Source organism: Kryptolebias marmoratus, linkage group LG10 (assembly GCF_001649575.2).
Source record: "Kryptolebias marmoratus isolate JLee-2015 linkage group LG10, ASM164957v2, whole genome shotgun sequence".
Classification (NCBI taxonomy): Eukaryota; Metazoa; Chordata; class Actinopteri; order Cyprinodontiformes; family Rivulidae; genus Kryptolebias; species Kryptolebias marmoratus.
In genome coordinates this window covers 12,325,510-12,350,311 of record NC_051439.1, presented here as the reverse complement: position 1 = coordinate 12,350,311, position 24,802 = coordinate 12,325,510, and the positions used below count along the sequence as shown (strand labels likewise).

The window sequence follows — 24,802 nt, the reverse complement described above, 5'->3', positions numbered from 1 at the left end:
CCGCCCACCAGCCGTTCACTCACCTGCCCTTTCTGCAGGTTCCGTTTGACTCAGGAACCCTCGGCTGAAGCTTTTATCGTTGCTGAAAAATACGAATAATAAAAACAATTAATTAAACCAACCCATCACCAGCGTGATAGTAACTCTGAGGCTTCCGGCAGCAGCACTTTCAGACCTGCGGGACGTCTAAAAATCAGAGGATGATGGACGAGGAGAGGTTTTGTTAAGTGCAGAGCTCAGCCTGGGAGCTAATGAAGCTGCTACACAGCTGCTATGTAAGCCTTTTCCTCTCGGGGGGGGAGAAAAAAACATCACAACACAGGATAAATAATTCGAACACAGAGACGAAGAAGATGGAAACAACCCTCTGAATGTCAGGTTTAAAACTCAGATTCAACCAGCTGAAGTTGTTTGTGTTTGTATGTCCTCACCCAGGAGGGGATTTAGGAGGTCCTGACCTGGCCCCCAGCGGACCCTGGCCAGATTTGGGCTGCATGTGCACGGCGTCCATCTTCGTGGCAGAAGGAGGACCCAAACCTAAGAACACAAGATCAACACAAGGCGCTCAGTGTGGTTCTGCGCTGGATGGAAACATCCTGCAACCTGAGAGCCACACGGCGGGTTTAGGGTAAAGTTTGGGCGGGGGACAGCCCGTCAGAAACCTTACAAGGTTTGTTTTGCAAAATAGAATTTTTAAGACTATTATAAGCTCTTCCTTTCTAAAATCTATTTCATTTTTTTTTTACATCACGTAATTTGCTTTTATCTCAGAAATTTTAGACATATTCTGTCCATTTAGAAATGACTTTAAACACCAAATCCTTGTGTTTTAGTGTAAATAGCCCAAAGATGCATTTTAGTTTGGTTTTTCAGTAAAATGTGTATTTTGAACAGAACTGATTTGGTTTTCAAACATCAGCAGAGCCTGAAATTCTTCCTAAACAAGAAAAGATCTCACTGAGAATATCTAAAGGGTCCATGAAGAGAATAAAAAATGTTTACACACACACACACACAATACTTCAGGTTAAAAAGGCAACATTTATTCAGCCAAATGAACGCTCTAACCCAAACTGGTCTCCTCACCTCCAGTCGATGTGAGCCTCATGGGGGGCACGGGTGGGTGCATGTTGGGAGGATCCGAGGAGGACCGCTGTCGGCCGCTCAGGTCTAAAGAAGATGGCTTCCAGCTGCTGCTGCTGGTGGAGGACTGACTGATCCCTCCCAGACCTGATAACTGGGCTACAACAGGTAAATAAAAACCCAGAAGTGACTGTGAGGAACTGTTCACACAAGGTCAGTTTTTCATCCTGTCATAAATAACTGAACGCGCTCCGTTCTTTAATCTTACCCAGGTTCCTCGGCGGCAGCGGCGGAGCAGAGGTGGTGGCCGGCTGAGGCGAGCTGCTGTTCAGGATGGTGCCGTACGTCTCGTTGTTGACCAGGCTGGGCATGTAGAGGCGCTGCTTGTCCTTGCCGAGGCCGACGGCGTCCCGGCTGCACTGCAAGTGGGAGTTGCTGCCGGGGGCGTAGCAGCTGACCGGGCGGTGGGGGCTCGGCTGGGGCGGAGGTCAGAGGATGGAAGTGAAACGTTGGGAAACGTGCGACCATGCGAGGCCTGTGACCACGTTTAACTCCGCAAACAAGGCTTCAAATTATGAAAAAGAATCGTAGTTCCTATGAAGCTGCAAACCAAACATTTCTGTATGTGTGCTAACTTATATCTCCTGCAGCAAGCCTCCTTTCCCTCCTTACGCATTTTAGGAACTGAAGCCTCTATTAGACATTTTGACGAGGTTTTCTGGATCAGAAGCAGACGGATGAAGAAGAGGGGATAAGGGACGAAACCAGGCAAATGAGACAAACCTTTTGTTTGAACCAAACCCTGGCTATAAGAAGGACTCGTCACCAATTTTGAGAAAGAACTAACTTTTATGGAGCTAAAGCTAGTCTACATTTTCCACATTATTCTAATTAAAGCAGTTTTCACCTTTGTTAAAAGTTTATCTCTTGATTCATTTTGAACAGTTTGCAAACTCAAAGAATCAACTTTTTAAAACATGTAGGACAAAAAAAAAATCATGATCATAGAGCTTCCACAAGATGAAGACGTTACATTTTTCCCCTCACCTTCTCGTCCAGATCTTCATCGCTCTCGTCCAGGTCCTCGTGCTGCAGGCGCCACTCGTACTCGACGTGGACGTGGGCGTTGAATTTCCCCGCCAGCGCTTGGTTCAGCTGCAAACACAGACGAATCAAACGGCTGACAGCTCGCGTCGACCGACAAACAGCGACGCTCCGGCCGGACCGAAGCTTGGCCTCACCAGCTCCTCGCACTGTACGTGTCGGAGCCTCCGGGCGATATCCAGCGTCGTCTCTCCGGCCTCGTTAGCTGGAAGGGGAAAAACAAGCGGAACGTATAATCACCGCTTCGTTCACACACCACATGGGGACAAACACACACACATTTTCGCTCCTTTTTCCACAGCGACATGAGCGAATGTGTAATTAAACCGTTTCCCACAGTGAACAGCTTCTCTCCTTTTCATTGAATCTGTTATCTGGCTGCTTTAGTTTATGTCAGAGTGGAGCACAAACACAAGTGTTGTGAGAAAAAACAAACAAAAAAACAGATACCAAGTCTGGGAACTAAGGGAAAAGCCTGAGAGCGACTCCACGGGAGGATAAATAAGTGAGGATTCTGTGAAAATTTAAGTATTGTGTTTTTGTTTTGATGTTAACTCAAAAAGCTCCAAACTTAAACCCGTCGTCTAAAAGAGCATTTTACTGTGAGCGATGAAACAGGCACAAATAATTACAAATAAAAGCAAAACGTCTTGAATAAAATTAACCGACGTAAAGGAAAAACATGCAAACTTCACAATATGTCAGACAAATCTAGAAAAGATTATTTCCTCTGTAAATGTGGCAGCTAATGAATAGAAAGTAGCAGAGTTGGAAATATTTAGATAAAGCAGAATGAGCTAAAAGCCTGAGCTGGGGTAAATAAAGAAAGATGAGGTCAGTGAATGCACCACGGCCTTGTGTGTTTTCTTACCGATATCTATGGAAGCCTTCCCTCGCAGCAGCAGCTTCAGACACTCGCTGTTATCCGTCAGGCAGCAGTAGTGCAGCGCCGTGCTGCCTTTGGCCGTCTGCTTGTCCAAATTCAAACTAAACGCAGACAGAAAAGGGGGGAAAGTCAACACAAAGTCCTGGTGTTCACTGGTCCGATGAACATCCGCAGATATTTCCTCCTTACCTGTTCTGCGTGAGGAAGTCGACGATGTGAAGAGACGTCCGATCCACCAGCCTGACTGCGAGATGAAGGGCCGTCTCGCCTTGCTCCTGGAGGGAGAAACACATCCCTGTGAGCACGAGGTGACGTGAAAGCTCAGACGGGGGTTGTTTAACGAACCCTGCCGCGTTCTCACGTGGCCGTTGGCGAGCGGGATGGGCTCCATGAGGTCCACCCCTTCGGCGTAGACCTGGATGAGGGAGAAGATCTCTCGATCCTTCACCGCCTTGCACAGCGTGTGGAGCCGCGACATGGCGTCCGGGTACCTCTTCTTGGCGAAACGCTTGTCTATGTATTTGGCCGTGATGAAGTCTTTCCTCGTCTGCCTGGTGAGCAGCACGGTTCAAATCAGGGCCTTCGCTTCACTTTTTGCGACTGAGAAGTCGGCTTTAAAATCCAAAAAAGTAAATTTTGTTCTTTTTAAATGGAGGCAGGAGATGAGGCTTACATGTCACTCGCCGGATTGGGTTTCACCACATTTTCAGCAATCAAGCAGGCCTCCATGATTTCATTAAAGCCTGCATTCCCCACGTTCTTGGCCAGCTGTGAAGTAAACAAAGATAAGTACATTCGAAAGCAGTTACGAGCTATTTCCCTGCGTCACCCGGATTATTTCAAAAGTCACCAGCGCTGCTAACACGTCTACATCCTGGAGCCAGCCCCGTCGGATTGCGGCCAACACGCCTGGCGTCTTTTCACCAGGGAGAGCAATCACGACTGGAAGCGTTTAATCCCGAATGTCCCACAGGCTGTAAATCTCTGCACCGAGGGGTGATTAAAAAAAAAAAGCCAAACAAAATCTCAGCTATTCTCAGAGTGGAACCGTCCGCAGGACAAGAAGAGTGAAGCCAAGAGTGCTCGGCTCCCGACTCCCACTTCCAGAGTTTTCCTGCTTTAGTTTTAAATCTATGGATCTTGTGTAGAAGAACAAGTGGTGGAACGTGTCTCGAAAGGTGGATTACCAAGAGCTCCGAGGTGCTGAGCACGTCCAGAGTGAGGGACTGGATCCGGGAGTAGTGGACCCCCAGCTCCCGGTGGATTCCTGAGCATTCGATGCAGGTGAGGATGCCCAGGTTGGTGGACAGCCACGTCGGGTCTGAAAGAAGCAAAGGATGGTCAAAATAAAGAAGACGGGACGACGGTTTTTATTTATTTCCAGCCAGGGGGAGAAAAATAAAAAATAAAAACACAAACAGGAAGAGAGTCGCTGTGATTTTTAAAGTCGCCGTCGTCGTCACTCTGTTCCAGGATTTATGGGATTTTTTTGCCTATATGAGAACCAAATGCGGCCACAGAACGAAGAGTTGTCGTGGCTTGTCCCGTCCTTGAGTCAGGAGGTCTGAATTATTAATGCCGCTGTGCTGCGGGGCAGGAAATGTGCACGGCAGCTCTTTCAGTTCAGTCACATCATTATGATGTTGCAGCCCATCTTCAGCGTGTGAACATTCATGTTGTGAAGTTCAGTTCAGGGGAAATCAGAGCGGATATCACAGAAAAACACCAGGACATATGGACATTTCAGTTTCCAGCTCTCAATGAAAGCATAGTTTATTTATAAAGGTGTGGCTCGTGGCGCTTTAGACACTGATCTGGCATTTTGAATGCTTGACTTTGTCCTCCAAAGGACACAGGAAGTGCACCTGTGAGGATTTGCAGCGTGTTAAAACTGCAGCGAAGTCCGATTCTGTCCAGGAACAACTCGCGAGTTAAAATAGTTTTTTTTTTTTTTGCGATGGTGATGTTTAGCCACTCACTGGGGGCTCCGCAGTCGCAGCACACGTCGTTTCCCGTCATCCTCTTGACTTCCCCCAGGATGGCCTTGGTCAGCTCCTGGACTATGTTGTTCTCGCCGACACGATGGTCCCCTTTAAACGCTTGGTTCAACGCCTCCTCCTTGCTGTTCTGTAGCACCGAGATCCATCTGGGAGCAGGAAGTAAAACTAGTAAAAATAGACACAAGCCTGACGGATGACAGCGGTGACAAAGAAGAACGGAGACAGTGAGCTGAAGCGTAATGGGAGAACGCAGAAAGGAATGGGGGGACGGATGGACGGTAGTTAATGAGGTACAGCTGAGGTCAAAAGTCCAAATGTGTGAGGCAGGAAGTGTTCAGAAAGGAGTTAAAGTGGGGATACAGGAAGGAGGAAACGGGCACATACATCTGACAGTCCTGGTCGTCCTCGGCCTGAAAGTGATACGTTCTGTCATCTAAAACAAAAAAAAAAGAAAAAGACTCACGTTATTTCCTTCTCTGGTACAAATTTATTAGACCTGAACCCTTCAACTGGCTTTAATTAAAACCTTAAAATTCATTTATGGTTTATCATAATTACACATTAACTGTAGAATATGTTTTTTTTTTTCCAATTCACATAGTCATGCTTAAGATGTCACTTAATGGAAGCTTATATATATTTGAGCTGATTATTAGCCATGTTTTTCAATTACAATTTCTCAAAAAGCAACGCTGTAAAAGCAATCAGAAGTTATTACTATTTCTGATTTTAAATCATTTAAATCAGATCTAACTACACTAAAAGCCACGCTGCGTTTGGACACATTTGACCTACGTGATATGAGGTCGAAGCTGCGCTTCTCCTCAGGATTGTGTTTCACTTGGCAGGTCAGCAGGTTGAGCTTCGCTGGCGGCCGGTTTGCCTGACAGAGATAAAAAAAAAAAGTCAGAACCTTGTGTTTAATGGTATGTGAAGGCTGCCGGAGCCAAATAAAACATCTGATAAGCAGCTGTGAATCTTAACATGGGAACAAAAAGGGTCGAGTCAGAACTTTAACCGGCAGGGACCCGGGCAGATCGCGGCGTACGGCGCTTTGCTTACCGTGCCGTGTGAGATGGTGAGGTATCCATTTTTCGCCGTGCATTTCCTCTTCTGCCACACTTTTCTCAACCTGCCACACACAAACCAGACAGAAATTCATATTCCACATTCCTGAACAGGAAAACTAAGCCATGAAAACATTTGTGAACAAATTCCTTCGTGAAAATAAAAATCATCCTGCAAACTCACCCATCGCTTTTCTTAAAAAGGAAGCCACTCCGCTCGGTGCCGTGCTCCTTGTTGCCCTGCGGCTGATGCAGGCTGTACGTCGTGCCCTGCCGCACCTGGGGATCCTGGGAAAACAAAAAAAAAGACCCACGCCAGCAGGAAGAACTAATTAGCGAGGGGGGGGAGAAAGAGCTCAAAAAGCAGCAGCTGCAGACGACGATGCAGTCAAGACGAAGCTGCAGAGGCGTGAAGGTGCTCAGGTTTGTACCATCACTCCGTTTGTTTCAGGAAATATGAGTAACATCAGCATAAATGCTGTTTATAGGAATTATTTCTACAAATGATGAAAGAAAATACAGAACAGGTAGAGATTTCTTTACACCTCTGATGTCAAGTACTGAAAAATGACCTGGGAAGATTATTTTCTTAGAGTTGGCTATTATAATAATCATAATAAACTTCACAGAGATTTATAAACTTAAAAAACAAACATTTTGACGAGCAGCCTGGCTGCAGATTTCAAAAAAGAAGATTCTGATCATTTATTAGGTTATAAATATTTATTTGTTTTCTAAGAAAACGTACTTTTATTTGTAATGTTTTGAGTTTTTTCAAATAAAAATTGAAGGAACCCTAAGCTGAGGCTTTCCAACTATCTGCTGAAACTAACAGTTGTAGTTTGAGGACTTTTCTTTCTTTTCTTTTATAAAAGTTTGATTTTTGCGCCGCTCGTTTGAACTCTTCTTCACATCCGTTCTTCTCGTCCAGCTGTTGGACAGACGGGCAGCGTTGGCCTCCAGACTTTACTTTATTTAACGGAGTCCGTTCCTTCCTGCGACGGTGAAATATCCTCACGCCACGAGCTGCAGCACGTGGCCGAAACACGACGGATGCGCCTCCATGTTCCTTCACTCATTAACTGGAGCTTCCTTTCTACAAACACGTCTTTGCTGCAACCATTTGTGTCGGCTCATGGTTTGGATGTTTAGATCCAAACTATCCACGCTAAATCCTGCTAATTCATTTTGACCTGAAATCAAGAGTTTCTGAGCCTTCCAGACTCCAACGAGCTCTCCTACAAACCTGTCGGATGCCATATCTTACTTCTATTAAAAGCTTAGGAATAGTTATCTAAAAACAGGGGAGGAAAAACCTCTCTTTCTGGAAACAAGGCTGAAATAGTATCTTTTCTCCGTTCCTAAAGTTGCCTGAACAAAACAATCCTGATTATTAGCTCAAAGTCTTTAGTCCAAATGATCTAAAAGCTTAAATTTCTCTGCACATTTCGTTTAATCGCTGACTTTGTGGAGTTTACTTTTAACGCTTTCTCCCAAAAATAATAAAATAATAAGTTCAGATGCATGAACTTTTAGATCCAGTTTCATTTATTTTAAATATTTATCGCTGACTGCGGCGTCACAGCAGCTCCATCAATAAATGACCAAAAGAACAACTTTAAAATGCTCGCCACCGACAGAGAGCGCCTTGAAAAAAATAAAAACTAAATACGAACAAACTAAATGAACCAAAAGCGCTACAACAGGACAAAGTCACAGCTATGAAAAGAAATACTACAGGATAAAATGAGGATTTTTCACTGAACACTAAAACGACAAAAGGAAACAAGAAGAAAAGATGAAATATTCTCCACTTACTCTCCGTGGCTTTTTATTACAAAATATGAAGGCAGCAAAAAAAAAAAAAAAGAGAAGAAAACAATCTTTAGATAAAACACCAACTCATTTTGTATATATGTTTAAACTAACAAGCGAATAAAAATCTAAAAAGGTTATCCTCGTTGACAGAAGCTGAGGATTAGTTTGGGAACATGACACGTTGAATATTAAACGATCGGAGGGATGCGTGTTTTACCTCCTTCTGCTCCACCTGAAGAGCCGACTTCAGGACGTCTCTTAACTGCGTCAGCTGCTTCCTCTCCTCGTCCTGCGCCTGCTTGATCTGATGGGAACAGGAGGCGTGGCGGCGGGCGACGCAGGGTTAGGGTAACACGCGAACAAACGCGGAACCGTTCTGAGCCGCGGCTCGTTTCGATGCCTACCGTGTGCAGATCGGTGGCCAGTTTCTCGATAGAAGGCTTCAGGTTATCCACAGCTTTCAGTCCGTCCTGAAAGAAACTGAACAGGAAGCAAAACGTGAACTTGTTTATAATGTGTATCAGCGGCACACGAAATGAAAAAACACGCTTTTCACATGAGATGAGGCCACTAAACAGCTAATCGACGTCTTACTTGCACTGCGCGTGGAAGTACTTGATGAGGTTCTGCAGCAGGTCCACTCCTTTTTTGATTTTGATCTCGTTCACTTTGAGGAGATACTGTAAATAGAGAGGATAGGATCACAGCGGAGGGGGTCAGGCAGGGGTCAGTCAGCTCTCCACATCTCAGATCCATCGCTTTCATCTTATGACAAGACTTCAAAAGGAAACAACTAGAGTTTTTGTTGTTTAGAGTAAAATCAACAGAAGCCCTTTTTTATTATTTAACAACTAGATTTAGAAGACTTGTGATCGCTCCTTCCGTCGTTTGTTTTTCCCTGACCTCGCACATCTGCAGCTGGAAGAATCTTCTCTCCTTCTCCATCTCCTCGGCAATTTCCGCCCCGCTGATTTCGGTCCTGATCATGCCGTGCTGCCTGGCGTGCTCCTTCTTCTCCTTCTCGATCTTGGTCCTGATGGAAGGCAGCACCACAGGAGGGGGGAGGTCAAAGAGCGTGCCGTAAACATCATCCCCAACACAAAAAAGGTGAGATAAAATGTGCAAAAAATAAAAATAAATAAAAATCAGCCATAAGAACTCACTGATTGGATGTGTTTAAGTCGCCTAATTATTCTCTTTTAACTTTCAATGAAGTCAAGAGAATCAAACAACTACATTCAGAGCATTTTAAATGAACTAAGAAACTCGCAGCAGTATTTTCAGAGAATTTCAAAGAATTTCAACAACTTAAAAGGAATCCAAAAAGAGTAACGAGTGAATAAAATGAATGATTATCTTTTACAGACGAAGTCGCTTGACTGACAAAATTTAAGGCTGATTTTTCCACACAGAGTCCAGATCTCTGCCAGACAGAAAAGGACAAAACACACAACACGGAGGGAAGAAGGGTTCATTCCATGCAGAGGGTTAGTTTTTATTTTTTACCCCCATATGCTGGGTTTCCCAACAGCATATTTTTCTCGGACATAACAGAACTTTAATTTGTTTCGTAAAAAAAAAAAAACCCCCAAAAAAATGTTTTTTACCTTGTAGCGTTTAACTGAACTGATCAACAAAACAAAAGCTTCAGTTTCTGCGATCAAAAAGGAAAACCGAACGCTTTAAAAACACCTCTGAAAAGCAAACAAAATGTGTTGCCGGGACGACGAGGAGCTCTCTCTTTAATATTTGCACATTCACAAATATTAAGGGACTGATAACATCATGGTAACACCAAAAGGACGAAGACACAATGCGAGCTGGGAAATTATTCAGCACAATCCCCTTTGATCATGTGATTCTAGAGGCCACCTTCAGGTTCCTACAGATTGAAAAATCATAAAAATGTCCTTTCATAATTGTAGCTTCGGTTCACCTCTCTTGTAGAAATCCACCCGCTAACCTTCACGTTTCTGCACATAAAAGTCCCCACATAATGAAGCTACCTCCACTATGTCTGACTTGATGGTTTCAATTATTTAAATCCCAGGACAAGATTAGCTTCAAACAAGCTTTGAATTAATGGATCAATTGTTATTAATGAAACCAGAAGATTGTGCTTTTTGGCGAACTCCTTGTGGGTCATCATGTGGAGCTTTAAAAGCAAAGAAACAAACAACAACAAAAAAAAAATCATAATTGATGGATTGGTGATTGTCCTTTTGGAAGATTCTAATGGGGTGTATCAAACTGAAAGCCAAGCCAATCATCAACTTTTAAACCTCCCATAAACACATGTGCCTTCCTAAACACGTCCAATAAACTGAATTAGACACAGGAGACAAATTGCAGAAACAATAATGGGAGCACTGATGCCCCAGACTGTTATAAGGTCTAAATAGTAATGGAAAAATAAACCATTTCAGTATAAAAGCACCCAAAAAATATCTTTGTTGAGAACTGATCTTAGCTGCAAATTAAGTTGGTAATGATTTAAAACAACAAAGTCTCCAGTAGTATAATTAATATTCATGCATAAATTACATGTTGGCTTCAATACTAATGTAAATAAAATATAGTTTGATGTTTTCAATTGCCTTGTTGGGGAAAAAAACGCCTCTTGGTGTGGTCGTATATCACGCAGAAGCACACTTAAATGAAATACGTGTTTGTCAGCACAGAAATCTTCGATCCTGACTGCATCACAGCGTCATTAATGGAAAGGCACATGTTAGCCAGGGCTGTCTGGCTGCAGGCCAAACTGACAGATGTTTGACTGAAGACCGCTGAGGTTCAGGAAGTGATGCACCGAGGAAACGCTGGGTTTTTGTCCCCTTCCTTTTTGTGCACTTTTGCGATTGAACTTAACACGAAATGTCCGATTGAAGTTGTGGACTGAAAGATGAATCACTTCTTGAATTCGCAGCATTCTGCATGAGATGATCTCCAATGAACATCTTTAAAAAAAAAAAAAAAAACTGATGCAAGAAGCTCACAATGTAGGGAAGCCAACCAGCTCATTAAATCTCAAGACAAAGCTTGCGCCGTTTCGCCAAAGTGGTTCGGAGAGAAGATGCATTACCCTTTTAGTAAAGAATGTCCTTTGCAGCTTGTAAAACATATAAAGTGCTATAAAAAATAATCTCCATGCGTGTAGTGAAAACTGACTCTCAGCAATGAGGCAGAGAGGCGACAGAGGGCGGGTCATTCATATAATCAGGGATGTGTTGACATACAATCAGACAGTTAGTGAAGACAGAAACAAGACATTTATATTACATTAAAATAACAAAATAAAACTATTTTCAAACAGTCAACTTACTGGTGACAAGTTTGGATATTTAACCAGTAATGGTGTAAAATCCTCACTGTTTCAACAAACAATGGGCACTAAAAGTTTAGATAAATATAACTTCTTACACTTTGGTTTCGTAGTCCTTCCAGGCTTTGTCAAAGGGCTTTTTCAGATCCTGCAAAAACAGAACAGAGATGAAAGCAAAGATTTGTAGCCGACAGACAGGACTGCTTACTTGATCATTTATTCAGCTAAAAAATTACAAAAATAGACGGAAACAAAGCACCACAACAGCTGCTGAATCAACCTTGAGATGGCATTACTTTATTTTCTGCCGTTTCAATAAATGTTCAAGTATCCTAACACCTTACAGGTAAAACAGTAACCTCAGTTATGAACCTATGGTCCAATTTTTTGGGTGAATTAGAAGCGATTAAGATCAGTTTTTGCCACAAATTCTCTGAAAATGAATGAGAAGTTCTGAAGTGTTGCTTTCTAAAGAATTCGCATTTCGTCTGCTTCCAAATCAAGGTCGGGAATTTGAAGGGATTGCAAAATATTCCTGCTTATTTATTGAAGTCATTATTAGTGCTCAGACGGCAAGCATGAAGGTGAAACTAGTAGCTGATGAGGACTCTGAAAGTAGCGAACAGAGTCACTGCTGAAGCCGATCCAACTCGTGACGTCAGCTTGTGGAACGCAAAACAACAATTTGCGGATTTATGAGAATTTATGTCGTAGACTGTGATGCTTGGCTGACCCCAAAGACAAGCTTTATACTTTGATTAATAACTGCTGAAAAGAGGCTGACGAGAAGGTTATCCGGGCATGTCCTTTAAGCTCCTAAAGAGGCAAACAAATCTACCAAAAACTCTAAACAATCACCTTAAATACATTGTTTCCAGAAAATGCCTTCTTTAAGCTTCTTTCGGTTGTTCGAATCCGTCAGTCACCACATGCATCACAGAACCAGCACGGAGATAACAGCGTGGCCAACCGCATCACACCCGCTCGCCTAATTCAGCCCTGTGACTACCTCCCTTTCCAGCTCAGAGGCACAACAGCAGTGGCTCAACTTCCATCCCCTTAGCTTGGCATGAAAAATAGCTATAGACCGTATAACCAGGAGGGAAATAAACGTACACAAGCAGTAAAGCCGAGTCTGGGCGAAATATAACACGTAAAAAGACAAAACCCTTCAGCAAACGCAAGGAACTATGAAAAGGGCGGCGCATATGAGAATAAAAAAAAAATGTACATGCATAAAGCAGGTAAGTGCTGCAAAAAGATCACAATAAAGTCAAAGGTTGGAGCTCATCAAGAGTCAGGTATTAAAAAAAAGGCTTTCTTCGTTTTGTGCAAGTGTGTGCAGGGTTGTCTTAAGTGAATCAGTACGCTGAGTCATCCTCTTCGCGGAGCAGCCCAACACAGCAGGGAAGTGGGGGAGTCCACGCTCATACACATACAGCAACAGGAATAAGTGATTTCTACTTGTTGTGTGGGCTTCTAACAGCTTTTTTTTTTGAGCAAAACATCCGACTAAACATCTTCGCTGCTGCAGTTCTGATTAAAGAAGAACAAAAACCGGTGATATTAGGTGCAATTTATTAATCGTTGCCCACTTTCAGAGCTAGATTGCAGAGGGAAATGTTTATATTTAAGGGCAACAACTAGTCAGAAGAAATAAACACTGGAGTGTAACAGTAGATGTGCATTTGCAAAACTCTGGTGCCTAAAGAGACTCGAATCAGCATTTGCAGATTTTGTTGCAGATTTCACCACTTTGTCCGTACAAGGTGAAAGTGTTTCCTCTGCTCTCTTGGAATGCTGCTTTTTTTTTTTCTTTTTTTTTAGTGCCACTGTTAGAGCTTCTGAGAGGACCGAAACCGTTGACCTCCGCTTCAAGAGCGGAGGAGCGGCAGGTTCAGCCCGTCTGCGTTGCATCAAGGAGCCCTCGGCTGTTCGTTTAACCGGCTCAAAAAGGGAAAACGGTCGAAGCAAGAAAAGGAAGCCACATAAAGAACTGACCGCAAGCCAAGAGAGAAAAGAAAGGGTCGGCGGAAGGAAATGTCAGAGCCAGAGAGAGAGAGAGAGGGGGGGGTGAAAAAAAATGGTAACAATGGCTAAAAATACCACACAGGGACACTGCAGAGCAGGGCAGGGCGATGCACGGGGTAAAACACTCCCCAAAACGAGCAGGAGACTCCTGTTTCTCACTGCAATCGAATCTAAAGGAGGAAGAAAGACTATCATACTGCCAGGCAACAACTTTTATTTAACCGTAAATGTTCAGGAACAGCATTTCCTACTAAGTTTGTCTCCCGCCTTTCCCTCCGCTGCCCTTCTACACCTCAAACTGACTAAAGAAAACAATCTTTATATATAAATTAACTGATATCTGCTCCTGTAGGATAAGCTCGGAGCAGATGCTGCCTGGCTTTTGTGATGCGTTGTTGCCATCAGGATTACGTCGAATGTCTATGTATTTATTAAGTTAATTTCAAGGCAGACAACTCAACGACTAACATCTGAAAAACTGGTTAGAAAGATAAACAATTTGAATAATTGTGACCATCACCACCCTCGTTCAGAAACCGTTTAATACATTAATCCTGCTGACGTTTTTTGTTCACAGCTGAAACACGCAAACTGATGGAAAACTGCAGTCATCAGGAATCTGCTCTCATCTTAGGACTCCATGTGCGTGGGCGCTTCCGGGTGTTCATGACCCACTGAACCTCGGTGAGCCGAACTCGTGCTGCTCAGTCCGAAAGCTTTAACTTACACATCCTCCCTGCTTTCCACTCCACACCCCAAACTAATACCATGAATTCAACTATCCAGAATGAACTGCGATGAGCTGGTATGACTCACGGTGCGCTAAAAACACAGACAGAGCATCGACGTGACATCATGCCAATGCCTGCTCTGAAAGTTCACGGCTCGGTGGGCTCCATGTTCCTCTTGAGTGGGAGTTTGTCCTGCCTTTATTGAAACCGTCAAGAGGCGTGTGGATCCAGAGTCGGGGATTAAACGTGTCAGCCTTTTAAATGCGTCATTAATTACTAAAGCTAAACAGCACAGACGCCTAGAAGTAACCTACAGTATGTTTACACGTGAAATTCCCGTTTGGTCTTTATGGTAGGGCGGCCTGAGGGGAGGATAAAGTGGTAAATGGTGTTTTAGCTGAGAGACAGCAGCGGCAGGTTACTAGGTGGTAGCACTCTAATCACAGAGCCATTAGTGGCTGCCTCCCTCAGGGTCACTTTACTACACTCACTGCCAAGCACAACGCTGGGAGAATATTAACAAGCTCTGAACAAATCACCAAAAAGCCTTCCAGTCCTGAATTAAATCAAATTACAGGGTTGTGTTAAATAAAACAAGGTAAAAAAGGTCATATATTTCCTCAAAATATAAGTGTGTTATTGTCATTGCGTTAATACCGACTTCTACAAGTTGTTTTTCAAGTGCCTGACCTTTCAGTGATATGTTTAGAGATTCAAAGCAGTAGACTTTTCAGCCCATAGCCTACAGGCTGAAACCTTTTCACAAACTGAATAAAAACCTTGTTATAAAACATTATTTTTGTTAGACCTTTAGCTCATTTACATAAGGATAACTGAGGGACAACTGTTATCTGTAGATAGCTTATTAGTGAATTCAGTCAGTTATTCAGTTAGCTTGCGAATTAGTTAGCTAATTAGTAAACATAAGCTAGCTAACTAACAAGCTAGCTGGCTGAAATGCTAACTGAGTCCTAACTGTAATCGTGTAATGACATATGTAGTTCATTAATTAGTAAACTTAGTTAGTTATTCAGTTAGCTAGTCAATTAGCAAACATAAGCTAGCTAACTAAAGAGCTAGCTAACTGAATTGCTAAGTGCTAACTGTAGACGTGTATCTGTATCTGTAGTTCATTAATTAGTAAATTTAGTTAGTTATTCAGTTAGCTAGCTCGCTAGCTAGCCAATTAGCAAACATAAGCTAGCTAACTAAAGAGCTAGCTAACCAAAGAGCTACCTAACCAAGGAGCCAGCTAACTGAATTGCTAAGTGCTAACTGTAGACGTTAGACTGTAGACACCATTTTCAGAAGTATAAATTATGAGCTTGGGTCAAAAAACAAAACAAAATAAAACAAACAAAAAAGCTTGAGCTGCATTATTAAAACAGACGCTGGCGTAACTTCATAATTAGCCACAGCTTCAATGGGTCCCTCCTTCCTGTCTTAAGTGTTTTTGGAGGATAACTTTACCAACTGTTGCTAATATGGACTAATTTTAAAGAAGTTTTCCATTAATTTACATAGTTTTTTTTATTTTTTAGTGTCTGCTTCCATTAATGGGCTGACATGCACTCAAAAACAATTGGCGTGCAGAAGATCTGGCTGGGTTTCTTCTACTCTGAGCTGACACTGGAAGATTATTTCCCTTTCCATATCTGAAGCCCTCACTGAATGAGATATTTTTAAAACCAAAGCTGATATTTCTACAATACGTCCCTCTTATCTCGCACCGAACTTAATTTGTCTCTATAGACGACTTTGATCTTTTACAAACGGCCGCTTCAACCCTTTACTAAATTATACTTTCCTCCCTCCTCTCGCTGCAGTCTAAACAGCCTGTCATGCAAGTCTGGACTCTTTCCTGCCCCCCCTCTTCTCTTTAACAGGTACTTCCTGAGAGACGTGACAGCAGCGAAGGAGTAGGATAATGATAGTAGATGATAAAGTTGATGAAGGGGAAGGGAGAGGTGAGGGAAAGCCCTCAGGCTATGGAGCTGAGCGAGCTTTTAAAGGTTCGTAGGGAATCCCAGCCCATCACTTTCAACCCCACTTCACTTATTCTGACACTAAAGGCTTAATTCCTGGATTTTGTTACATTACATCAACAGAAACCTTTTCAGGAGTGTGTGTGTATAGTATAAAACAGTCAGCAGTTTATTAGCTCCATGTCAATGGAGTAATGAGAATCATCTGAGGGTTAACGAGTGATAATTGGGGAAGAATTACAGTTGTGACAGGCTGCCGCAGACGGACGGGGAGGGGGTGAGCGACTGAAACAAAAAGAGCAGCGTTCAATGGAAAAAGATACAGAGATAGTTGTGGAGTCAAATCAGAGGCAAGAAGACAAAGACAGGAAATAAAGGATGAGAAAACGTGGATGGTGTCTGGCAAGAAAACAAACAAGAGAGCGACAGAGCGGCTGGTTGGGTGGACATGCAGCCAAGTGGCCGGGGGTCATGGGGACAACTGACGCGTCCATGGCAACCAGCCTCATTAGACTACTTACTTTAATCGCATCAAACTTCATGGCCAATCATGTGGCTTTAGAGTGAAAGGTCACAAACTGCCGCTGACAGTAATGAGTGTGGATTTCTTTCTCCATCCATCCATCCATTTTCTTTAACCGCTTCTCCATTCCGGGTCGCGGGTAGCTGGTGCCTATCCCCAGCAGTCACTGTGCGAGAGGCGGGGGACACCCTGGACAGGTCGCAAGTCCATCGCAGCGGATTTCTTTCTTTTGCCGGCTTTTCTGACAAGTGTTTGTCTCGGTTTAGTTTCCTGGGTCTTAATGTTGCTTTCAGTCACCATTTTTGCTTCCAATAATCAATGAAGAGTTAATGAAGGCAGAGCTCCGGTTATACTCATTGCATTTTACTAAAACGTAATGTAATGTTACTCGTTTTTGTCGTCGGTTGTACAGCCTTTGTGCTTTCTGCAGCTCGCATGGCTGCAGCGTTTTAGCTCAGATAAACTTAGGAGAACCCGGGTAACAAGATCTGCTTTGAGACATCAAATATACCAGCTGAGGTTCGGATAAAGGTAAAGGTTTTCCGTCTGCCTGCTGCACATATTTTCTTAGTCTCTAAATCAGAAAGTTTTAAGTTCTACCTTTTTTCCACCATCCTTCCTCCAGGAAAATGGTTATATTAACCCAATTATTTTATAAATGACAAACTATGTCAAAACACAAACATACATGCCCCAATAACTTGCGTTATGATGCATATTTGCAGGAAATGTGCTACTACTTACTAGTTCGTTTAAGGTAAACTATATGAATGTTTTCTCTGATGTTTTAAACTCTGATCTGCCTTTTCAGCTCAATGGTGACTTTTCTTTATGGAAACAAACCGAGGCAGATGAAAGCAGCGTATTATCCAGCCTGTTGTAGAAGACTGCAGCACTTTGAAGATGGTAATGAGAGTCAAGCATCTTCAGACCTCTTTGAACAAGCAGTGAGACCTCCAGTGAGCTTTTCCTTGTGGAGATCAAACAACTGAACTGAATTTTGTTGTTCAAATGGGATTGAGCCCGACCTATCTGCATCCGTCAGATGTTCAGCAGGTATTATGTTGATTATGTCATCTAAATAAGCACATTTTTAGCCTTTAAGAGATGCAAAAGTTCCTGTTCGGTGCATTAACAGAGGAACGTGATTATAGGTGACCTCACCCCTTTGACCCCTTTCAGGTCTCCTTTCAGCAGGCTGTCCAGAGGGAAGGTGATGATGTTGTTCATGTTTTGGAACTGGAGGAGGAAGGAGAGAAAAAAAAAAAAAAAAAGAGGTAAAAAGGTTACATTAAAGGATTTAAGGCCACAGCAAAGTTAAGGTGAATCTCTTTACCATGGATTACCCCCTAACCCTAGATTCAGAGTAACCCTTTGGTCCATAATCTGAAGTCATATGAGGCAGTGGAATAAAATATTCCCCGACAAAAAGGGACTCCCCTTTTAGGAAGCTTCTGCTTAACAGATGCAACGTATTTTTCCATGAAGTGTTACCTAGCTAGCTTATTGTTTAACGATTCTTAAACAAATTTAATGAGACCAACTACAACACGTCAGACATTTTAAAAAGAATTCGGACATGACTAGTTTTTTGGCATTAATGGGCAAAGTGTGCTTTAGGCAAGGAGAGAACCAAGTGTTATTTTTAAAGATCAGAGGAATCAGGTGACACTATATTCTCCGCAGTATGGCCACAAAGATGACCCCCTCTTTGGGCTCCTGTAGTGATGGGGCCACTCATTAATGAAGCTGGCAACGCAGAATCCATCACATTAGGCAGAAACTCTTATTCCTTTGATATAAGTTAATGAGACTAATCCTCCTGATGTCAGCGTGAGCTTAGAAAGCATGGCACTTGGTTGCATCAGAGCAGGTTAACGCTCACTGACAAAGCAGATATTTGGTCTTGAACCGGCTCTTTGGCCACATTAGTGGAAAATCCAGAATTGCGTCCTCAGGGCTTCGAGCTGCAGCTGGACTCGGTATGTGCTCAGCGTTGAAGAACACACAAAGTGACTCGGGAGGGGGGGGGGCAATTAGTGAAAGCGCTGAAGTCTGGCTATTACCCTGGAGGATTTCTCCCAGCTACATCCAGCCCACACGTTTACACAGACACACACACACACACACAGAGTAAACACTCACAAGGTTTTTGAAAAGCGCGGTGAGCTCCTTGGTGAAGACGGAGAACTTCAGGAAGGCTGAACCCAGATCGGGATCGTCTCTGTACACGCAGTTTTCACCGAACTTCTCCAGGGCCTGAGTGTACTGCTCCTCGTTCTCTACGTGGGCTGAAACACACACACACACACACACAGAGATCAGCTTCGACACGGAATCAATCTGAGATTTTTCCCTCTTTGATTGCTATAAGTTCAGAATCAATGACAGGGAATCAATAATGAATGCCGGTCCTTCGCTGTGACTTCGTTTCCACCCCTCTCGCTCAATTACATCTCACTTTCGCTTTAAAATCATGGCGGAAGCCACCTGTTTGTACGAAGTTTAGACAATACAGTTTTAATCACCTGTATTACACAAAAACTCAACCTTGACACATTATCATCCCTAACGTTTGCCTTATTTCCACTCAAACGTTCCTTCTTTTGTCGATTGTTTAGTTTAATATCCAATAACTCTTAACATCTTTTCACTGATTTAGTTTATTTTACTTTTAACCTTCATTGGCCTGCTCAGCTCACTGTAATCCACGTCTAAATGATGGTTATAACCTTGTGTCGGAAGATGTCCCAGTCTACCACAAGGTCAGGCTTAGATGATTCCAGTTAATGCACTTTATGCCAGACTGGGCGGACCGACAACAACTAATACCGCAGGGACAGAAGCGAGGCAGAGGAGGGAGCAACCGGGGAGGGGGTTACTATGACGACAGGGACGGAAAGAGGCGACAAAGATGGGGTGATGGAGTGGGGGGAAAAAAAAGGNGGGGGGGGGTAGCAGCTGAAAACGCAACGCAGCCCGCAGCCCGCAGCCACATGACTCAGCTTTCCAGCTTTTTAAAGGCACCGAACACAGATAAGAGAGGAGGCAGGTTTAAAGATGAAGCTCCTGCAGCTCATGTAACGACACTATGATACCAGGTTATTAAAAAAACAACAAAAAAAACAGCTTCTGCAGGCTTCAGATCTAATTTAAGCCACAAAATACTGTCTGATGCAGCAGCTGAGCTTGATGGTGAGATAAAAGCGAGAAGGTTTGACAGGTCAGGACATTTTCTGGTTCTTTACAAAACCAGGGAAACAAAATTAAATCCTCAAAAGCATCAATACTATACATGTGAATGAGTATTAAAGGTGACAAATACCATTTCTTTAAAAATACAAGCTTCAAGTGTGAATGAAACGTGTTTGATGTGAACAAACAACAAAAACACAGAACCAAAGCCCTCTTCTACTGCTCGTTTTCGGAGCCATTTTCTTTGCAGGTGATGTGGTCAAATTTTCATCGACACAAAAACTAAAGCTTGATATTTCATAGAAAAAGGACTAGTTGAGCAAGATCAGCCTATTCGTGTTGAGTTAAATGACTATATGACTTCTGTAATAAAATTTAAAGATGATAAAATGTGTCCTCTCTGGCCCGGGAACCCCTCGGGATCCCCCAGGAGGAGATGGAGAGTGTCGCTGGATTTACTCTCCTGGACCCGTTGCCTCCGCGAGCCGACCACGGATAAGCAGCAGAGGATGGAGATGGAGTTAAAACAAAAAGCCAAATAGGTTCATCTTTCAGCGTACTGTAAATAATGCAGGGTATGAAGAAATATTAAACGACAAAAATAGCTCTCCTCTGAGCTTGGGAATGGCAGACCTTTTTTCTTTTAAATCCCTTTAAATCTAAAATCGCTCACTAAATTATACATTTTCTAACTTTGGTGCCCTAAAAAGTGAGGATTTAAACTGATAGTGACTCCATGCCCCGCTCACCCAGAAAAGGTGGCATTTTTCATAACATTTCACACTTTTGACTACATTCCTCCATAATGTAAGCATGGACACGCTCAAAGGAAAGCGCTGCAGTGAAATGTGTCGCACAGACGTAAGAAACTCCAACCACCGCCACGCCTCGGATGCTAACTCCCACTGTTACACATCATCCCTGCTGTCCGAGCCAATGATACGGCAGCTTCTTGTTGCTTCTGAAGAGGCATATGAGAGTGAGAGCTCTGACACAGCACAACCAACCCCCCGATGTGTAAATGTTGTAACATGACCTAAACACATCAGCCATGCAGACCTCGATGGAGTTTCTGTAGAATTAAAAAAACAAGTTTTAACAGGAGACAAATTTGGGGCTGGACTGTGAATGTTGCCTGAAAAAAAAGTTTAAATTCTTAAAACTGATGTTCAGAATGACCTCCTTGACTCTTTACTTCAGAGTTGATGCTATAATTGAGTGTATAATTCTTAATGACAATTCAAACCAAAAAGTTACTTGTTATTCTTTTGAGAAGTCACATTATGAAAAAAAATTAATTAACACTAAAATATAACGATGCGTCTACAGTTTCTGACCAATAATCACTACAATATTTCCTAATCAACTCGAATATAAAGTAAATTATATACTAACTTAAAGGCCATGCCAGTTTTAAATTTATTTCATCTTCTGATAATAAAGGAGAGAGTTTTAGCCATTTTGGTCAAACCTTGTAGGTGTTGAGGATGACTCTCAGCTACTACCACGCCAAATTTTACCTCAATAACTGTAAAACTGAACGCGTCATAAGCATTTCCGTGGTGGCCAAGGTCAATTAGCCGTGGCAGCCATCTTGAATTGGGGTGACTCCAACATTTAATGAGTCAGTAAATGTAATTTACTGAAATCTGCCCGATGGTTCATAAGCGTTTTTTTCCTGAAAACACACGCAGGCGAAACCAGAAATAAATAGGAAAGGGCTTGCCTTCTTTCTTTGTAACTCTCACGTTGCTCACCTTGTATTTACTGCATGCAGTAACACTGTTTGACTCACACATACCAATGAAATTCACTTTATCTTATCACTTTTTATACAAACAAATGAAAAAGGAGGAGGGAAAAAAAGGAACAGTTTCCAGGCATCTGCTTGAGGATTATCCAACATCCCAACGGTTTGTTTCGCAGCTTCTTACTACACTCTTACACACACACACACACAGGGTTTAATCATCAGACAACAGACCGGCTCCTGCTTCCTCCTCTCCCACACTCACTGTCTCACACGGCTCTGCTGACGCACACCGACACAATGTGTGACCTCAGATTAATTCCACATCTCTCTGCAGACGGCGTGAAAACAACACGGGACTCCCGTGTCCACCTCACAATACGGCCACGAGCTCTGAGAGGACGAGAGCGTGGCTGCTATTCGAAGCAGAAAAAAAAAGGAAGAGAGAGACGGGAGGGCGTGAGAAAATGCATAATTAAAAGGCTCGTTATGAAGCAGAAGGGGATCCATTTTCCATTTTTTTTCCACAATGAAGCGATCAGTCAGAATATAAATCATTATGCTCACCCTGATCACAACTTCAGTTGGATTGACCCTGATGACAATCTGCATTTCTGTATTTTATGCACACTGAGGCTGTTCTGTATCAATCAATTAAAAAAAAAAAACAGGCTGTGTCGTGGAGCCTTATATGTACCAGGTGTTGACAGGGAGCTGCTAGGACTGGTGCAGTCTGTCAGAAAAGTGACAAAGAGGACATTTATAAGCAGCCCGTACCCAAACAGTTGCAGAGAGTTTTGCTGACCGTGCCAATCATCCTTCATTTGCAGCAGGAACTTCAATTTCTACCCTGCGGCGTTTTGCTCCTAAATCCGGCCCGTGTAATTATGTTGGACTTTACCGGAGCAGGTTTTTAGCGGAGTGTCGTGTGTACGCCTCCAACAGTGACCTGGATGATGCAGACAGCATCACCTGCAGGTACGACAGCGGCGCCGCCATCGTCTACCCCGGCAGCTGGGCTCGGTCGGCTCCGGCTGCTGGTTTATTCATGGAGCTCACTGAAGCTGACGCCCTGACAGGCGCCTGCAGCCACACAACGCTTTCCCTGCAACTCTCTCCCTCTCTCTCTCACCTTCCCATCTTTTCCTCCCTTTCTCTGGAGAGGAGATGCTCACGGTGCTTACTCAGCTCGGGGCGGATTTTCTTGCATTGTTGCCTATTTCCGCTCAGTTCTGGAACCGAGAATCCAATATTCCCCCTCCTCATTACTATTCCTCGTGTCGAAGCTGGAAATATTCCTGCTGAGGGTTTTTTTCCGACTTGACAGCTCCTCACAGCAGGCCTGTGCTCCCGAGCACCGAGGGAGACGGTGCTGATGCTTCCTGGTGCGCTTCAGTTTTTAAGCCCCTCAGTTTGAAATCCTTTCTCCGGTTTTTTTTCTGAACGATGAGATGGTAGAGACTGAATTCTGTCGTCTTGGAATGAAAGTTTACACAAGGTTTTATCCACAATTTGTACTGCTTAAATAAAACTCTGTGATATAGTAGATTTGATCTGGATGTATGTATCTCCAGAAGTATTACTGTGAACTGGAGCCATTTTCTTTTTGGATCCCATCTATGCATCTGCAAACTAAATCACGTTTTTTTTTGTTTTGTTTTTTTACAGGTCACTTTCTAATATAAATGTAAACTTTTTGAATTAATTAAACGATCCTTACTGAAGCAATTAAACACAAACAGCAGATGGAATATAAAACAGAAGCCAGCTTCGAGCAGCAAAAGGTTTTGTTTTGGTTTTTTTTTTTACTCCAAATCTAGTAATCTTGTTGTATTCACTCTCCAGAGGCATTTCTAATCTGCCATTTTGGGGCACAAATGCTTCTTTCACAGGTTTTTTAGGGGGTTAGAGGGAGGGAAAATGGTACCCCGTCTACAGAACGACTCTATGTCACTGCAAAATAAAAAAGGGCTGAAATAACGTTTTGGTTGCCGTTGCTGTAAATACCCCGTTTGGCTCCACAGCGGCCATATCAGAAAGCAGCTCCTCTCTGCAGAAAACTGAGCCCATGAAAATGTCAAATAAACTATAAACTATGAGCCATAAAACTAAAACAGTAAACTGAGACAAACAGAGACAAAGCTGCAACATAATACCTGCTTATTTGATGCAGTTAACACAGTGTTCAGTAAAGTCAGCATAAATGGGCTCCATAATACATTGGAAATTTATTGTTATAGCAATACTGATGTGTGCAAAATCAATATTATAAAGGACTGCTTAAAACTGAGCAAAAACTTAAGAGGAGAGAGGAAAAACTGGGTTTGTTGCAATTATGTCATCATTCCACTATTCAATAATGCAATTACATATTTTATAACATTGTGCAACTCTAGGTTTTAATGAGTTAAAATACTAAACTCTTGATTCAGACAGGTTTTATTATTACTCTTCCATCCAAGTGTCTCATGATGTAGAGCAAAGAAGGGGCTCCTGATCATGTTAATCTGACTCTTCAGGTCAAACAAAAACCAAAAATACAGAACGGGATTTCATTAAAAACATCAAGAAAAGCTCAAATGAGTTGCACCATATGCAGGCTTTTTACCAGGCTGCTTACAACACAGAGTGCCGTTCATGTTTTTACGAACTTTTACCTTCCTTTTCCCAGGTTTGGAACAATATTAAAGTCAGATGCCTCCAAAATGAACAAAGAAGACTAAATGTTGCGTTATTAAAATAGAACTTGATATCTAGGTCAAGGAAATATTGCTGTATTCAACCGAGCACGCCACCTGTGTTACAAGTTGGTAATATTTGGAAAAAAGCAGACAAAATAGACCCTGAAAGGGCTTATTTTGATAAACCTGCCCGAAATACAAAGCAGTCAAGTAAAACAGAGCAAGCCTTTTAGTCTGAGCCTGTATATTTGTATATGATGTGATGTTATCTATGATGGGTCCATGTGGCACACTGTACCTGTGGTTTAAGGTATGACCTTCCAGTCCATTTAACTGAGGCAGAATGGCCCTCTGAGGGGAAAAATGTTGCCCACCATTGGTATAGAAAGAGAAGAAGAACTGAAAAGAACTCCTTGTGGTTGCATTCAAAACAGATCGGTATCTGTGCAGCTTTTCCATGAAGACCGTTAATTACAGGTGACCTTGGTTAATGAGAGCTTCCCTTGGAAGACGTAAATACCAGAGTTCTCAGAGGCTTTTCCACAAACAAGGAACTGTTTCTACTGGAAACACTGATAAGCACCACTGGAAATCAGGACTGGATTCGTGCTTCAAGGCAAAAAAAA

General features: G+C 42.8%; 1 protein-coding gene across 1 annotated transcript in view; it reads right to left on the bottom strand.

Annotated features, from left to right (window-relative positions):
• asap2a (ArfGAP with SH3 domain, ankyrin repeat and PH domain 2a) overlaps positions 1-24,802 on the bottom strand; it is a 42,697-nt gene that overhangs the window by 4,246 nt on the left and 13,649 nt on the right. The window contains exons 3-25 of the mRNA XM_017417115.3: positions 18,696-18,841; positions 17,715-17,789; positions 11,379-11,428; positions 8,862-8,991; positions 8,553-8,638; positions 8,363-8,438; positions 8,176-8,262; positions 6,325-6,428; positions 6,136-6,205; positions 5,869-5,956; positions 5,458-5,506; positions 5,053-5,219; positions 4,261-4,394; positions 3,747-3,841; positions 3,435-3,624; positions 3,263-3,348; positions 3,059-3,174; positions 2,325-2,392; positions 2,131-2,238; positions 1,352-1,559; positions 1,087-1,242; positions 432-537; positions 24-82 (exon numbers count right to left, since the gene is read on the bottom strand). Coding sequence (XP_017272604.1) covers positions 24-82; positions 432-537; positions 1,087-1,242; positions 1,352-1,559; positions 2,131-2,238; positions 2,325-2,392; positions 3,059-3,174; positions 3,263-3,348; positions 3,435-3,624; positions 3,747-3,841; positions 4,261-4,394; positions 5,053-5,219; positions 5,458-5,506; positions 5,869-5,956; positions 6,136-6,205; positions 6,325-6,428; positions 8,176-8,262; positions 8,363-8,438; positions 8,553-8,638; positions 8,862-8,991; positions 11,379-11,428; positions 17,715-17,789; positions 18,696-18,841 — 2,454 coding nt within the window. The remainder of the gene's footprint in view (positions 1-23; positions 83-431; positions 538-1,086; positions 1,243-1,351; positions 1,560-2,130; positions 2,239-2,324; positions 2,393-3,058; positions 3,175-3,262; positions 3,349-3,434; positions 3,625-3,746; positions 3,842-4,260; positions 4,395-5,052; positions 5,220-5,457; positions 5,507-5,868; positions 5,957-6,135; positions 6,206-6,324; positions 6,429-8,175; positions 8,263-8,362; positions 8,439-8,552; positions 8,639-8,861; positions 8,992-11,378; positions 11,429-17,714; positions 17,790-18,695; positions 18,842-24,802) is intronic.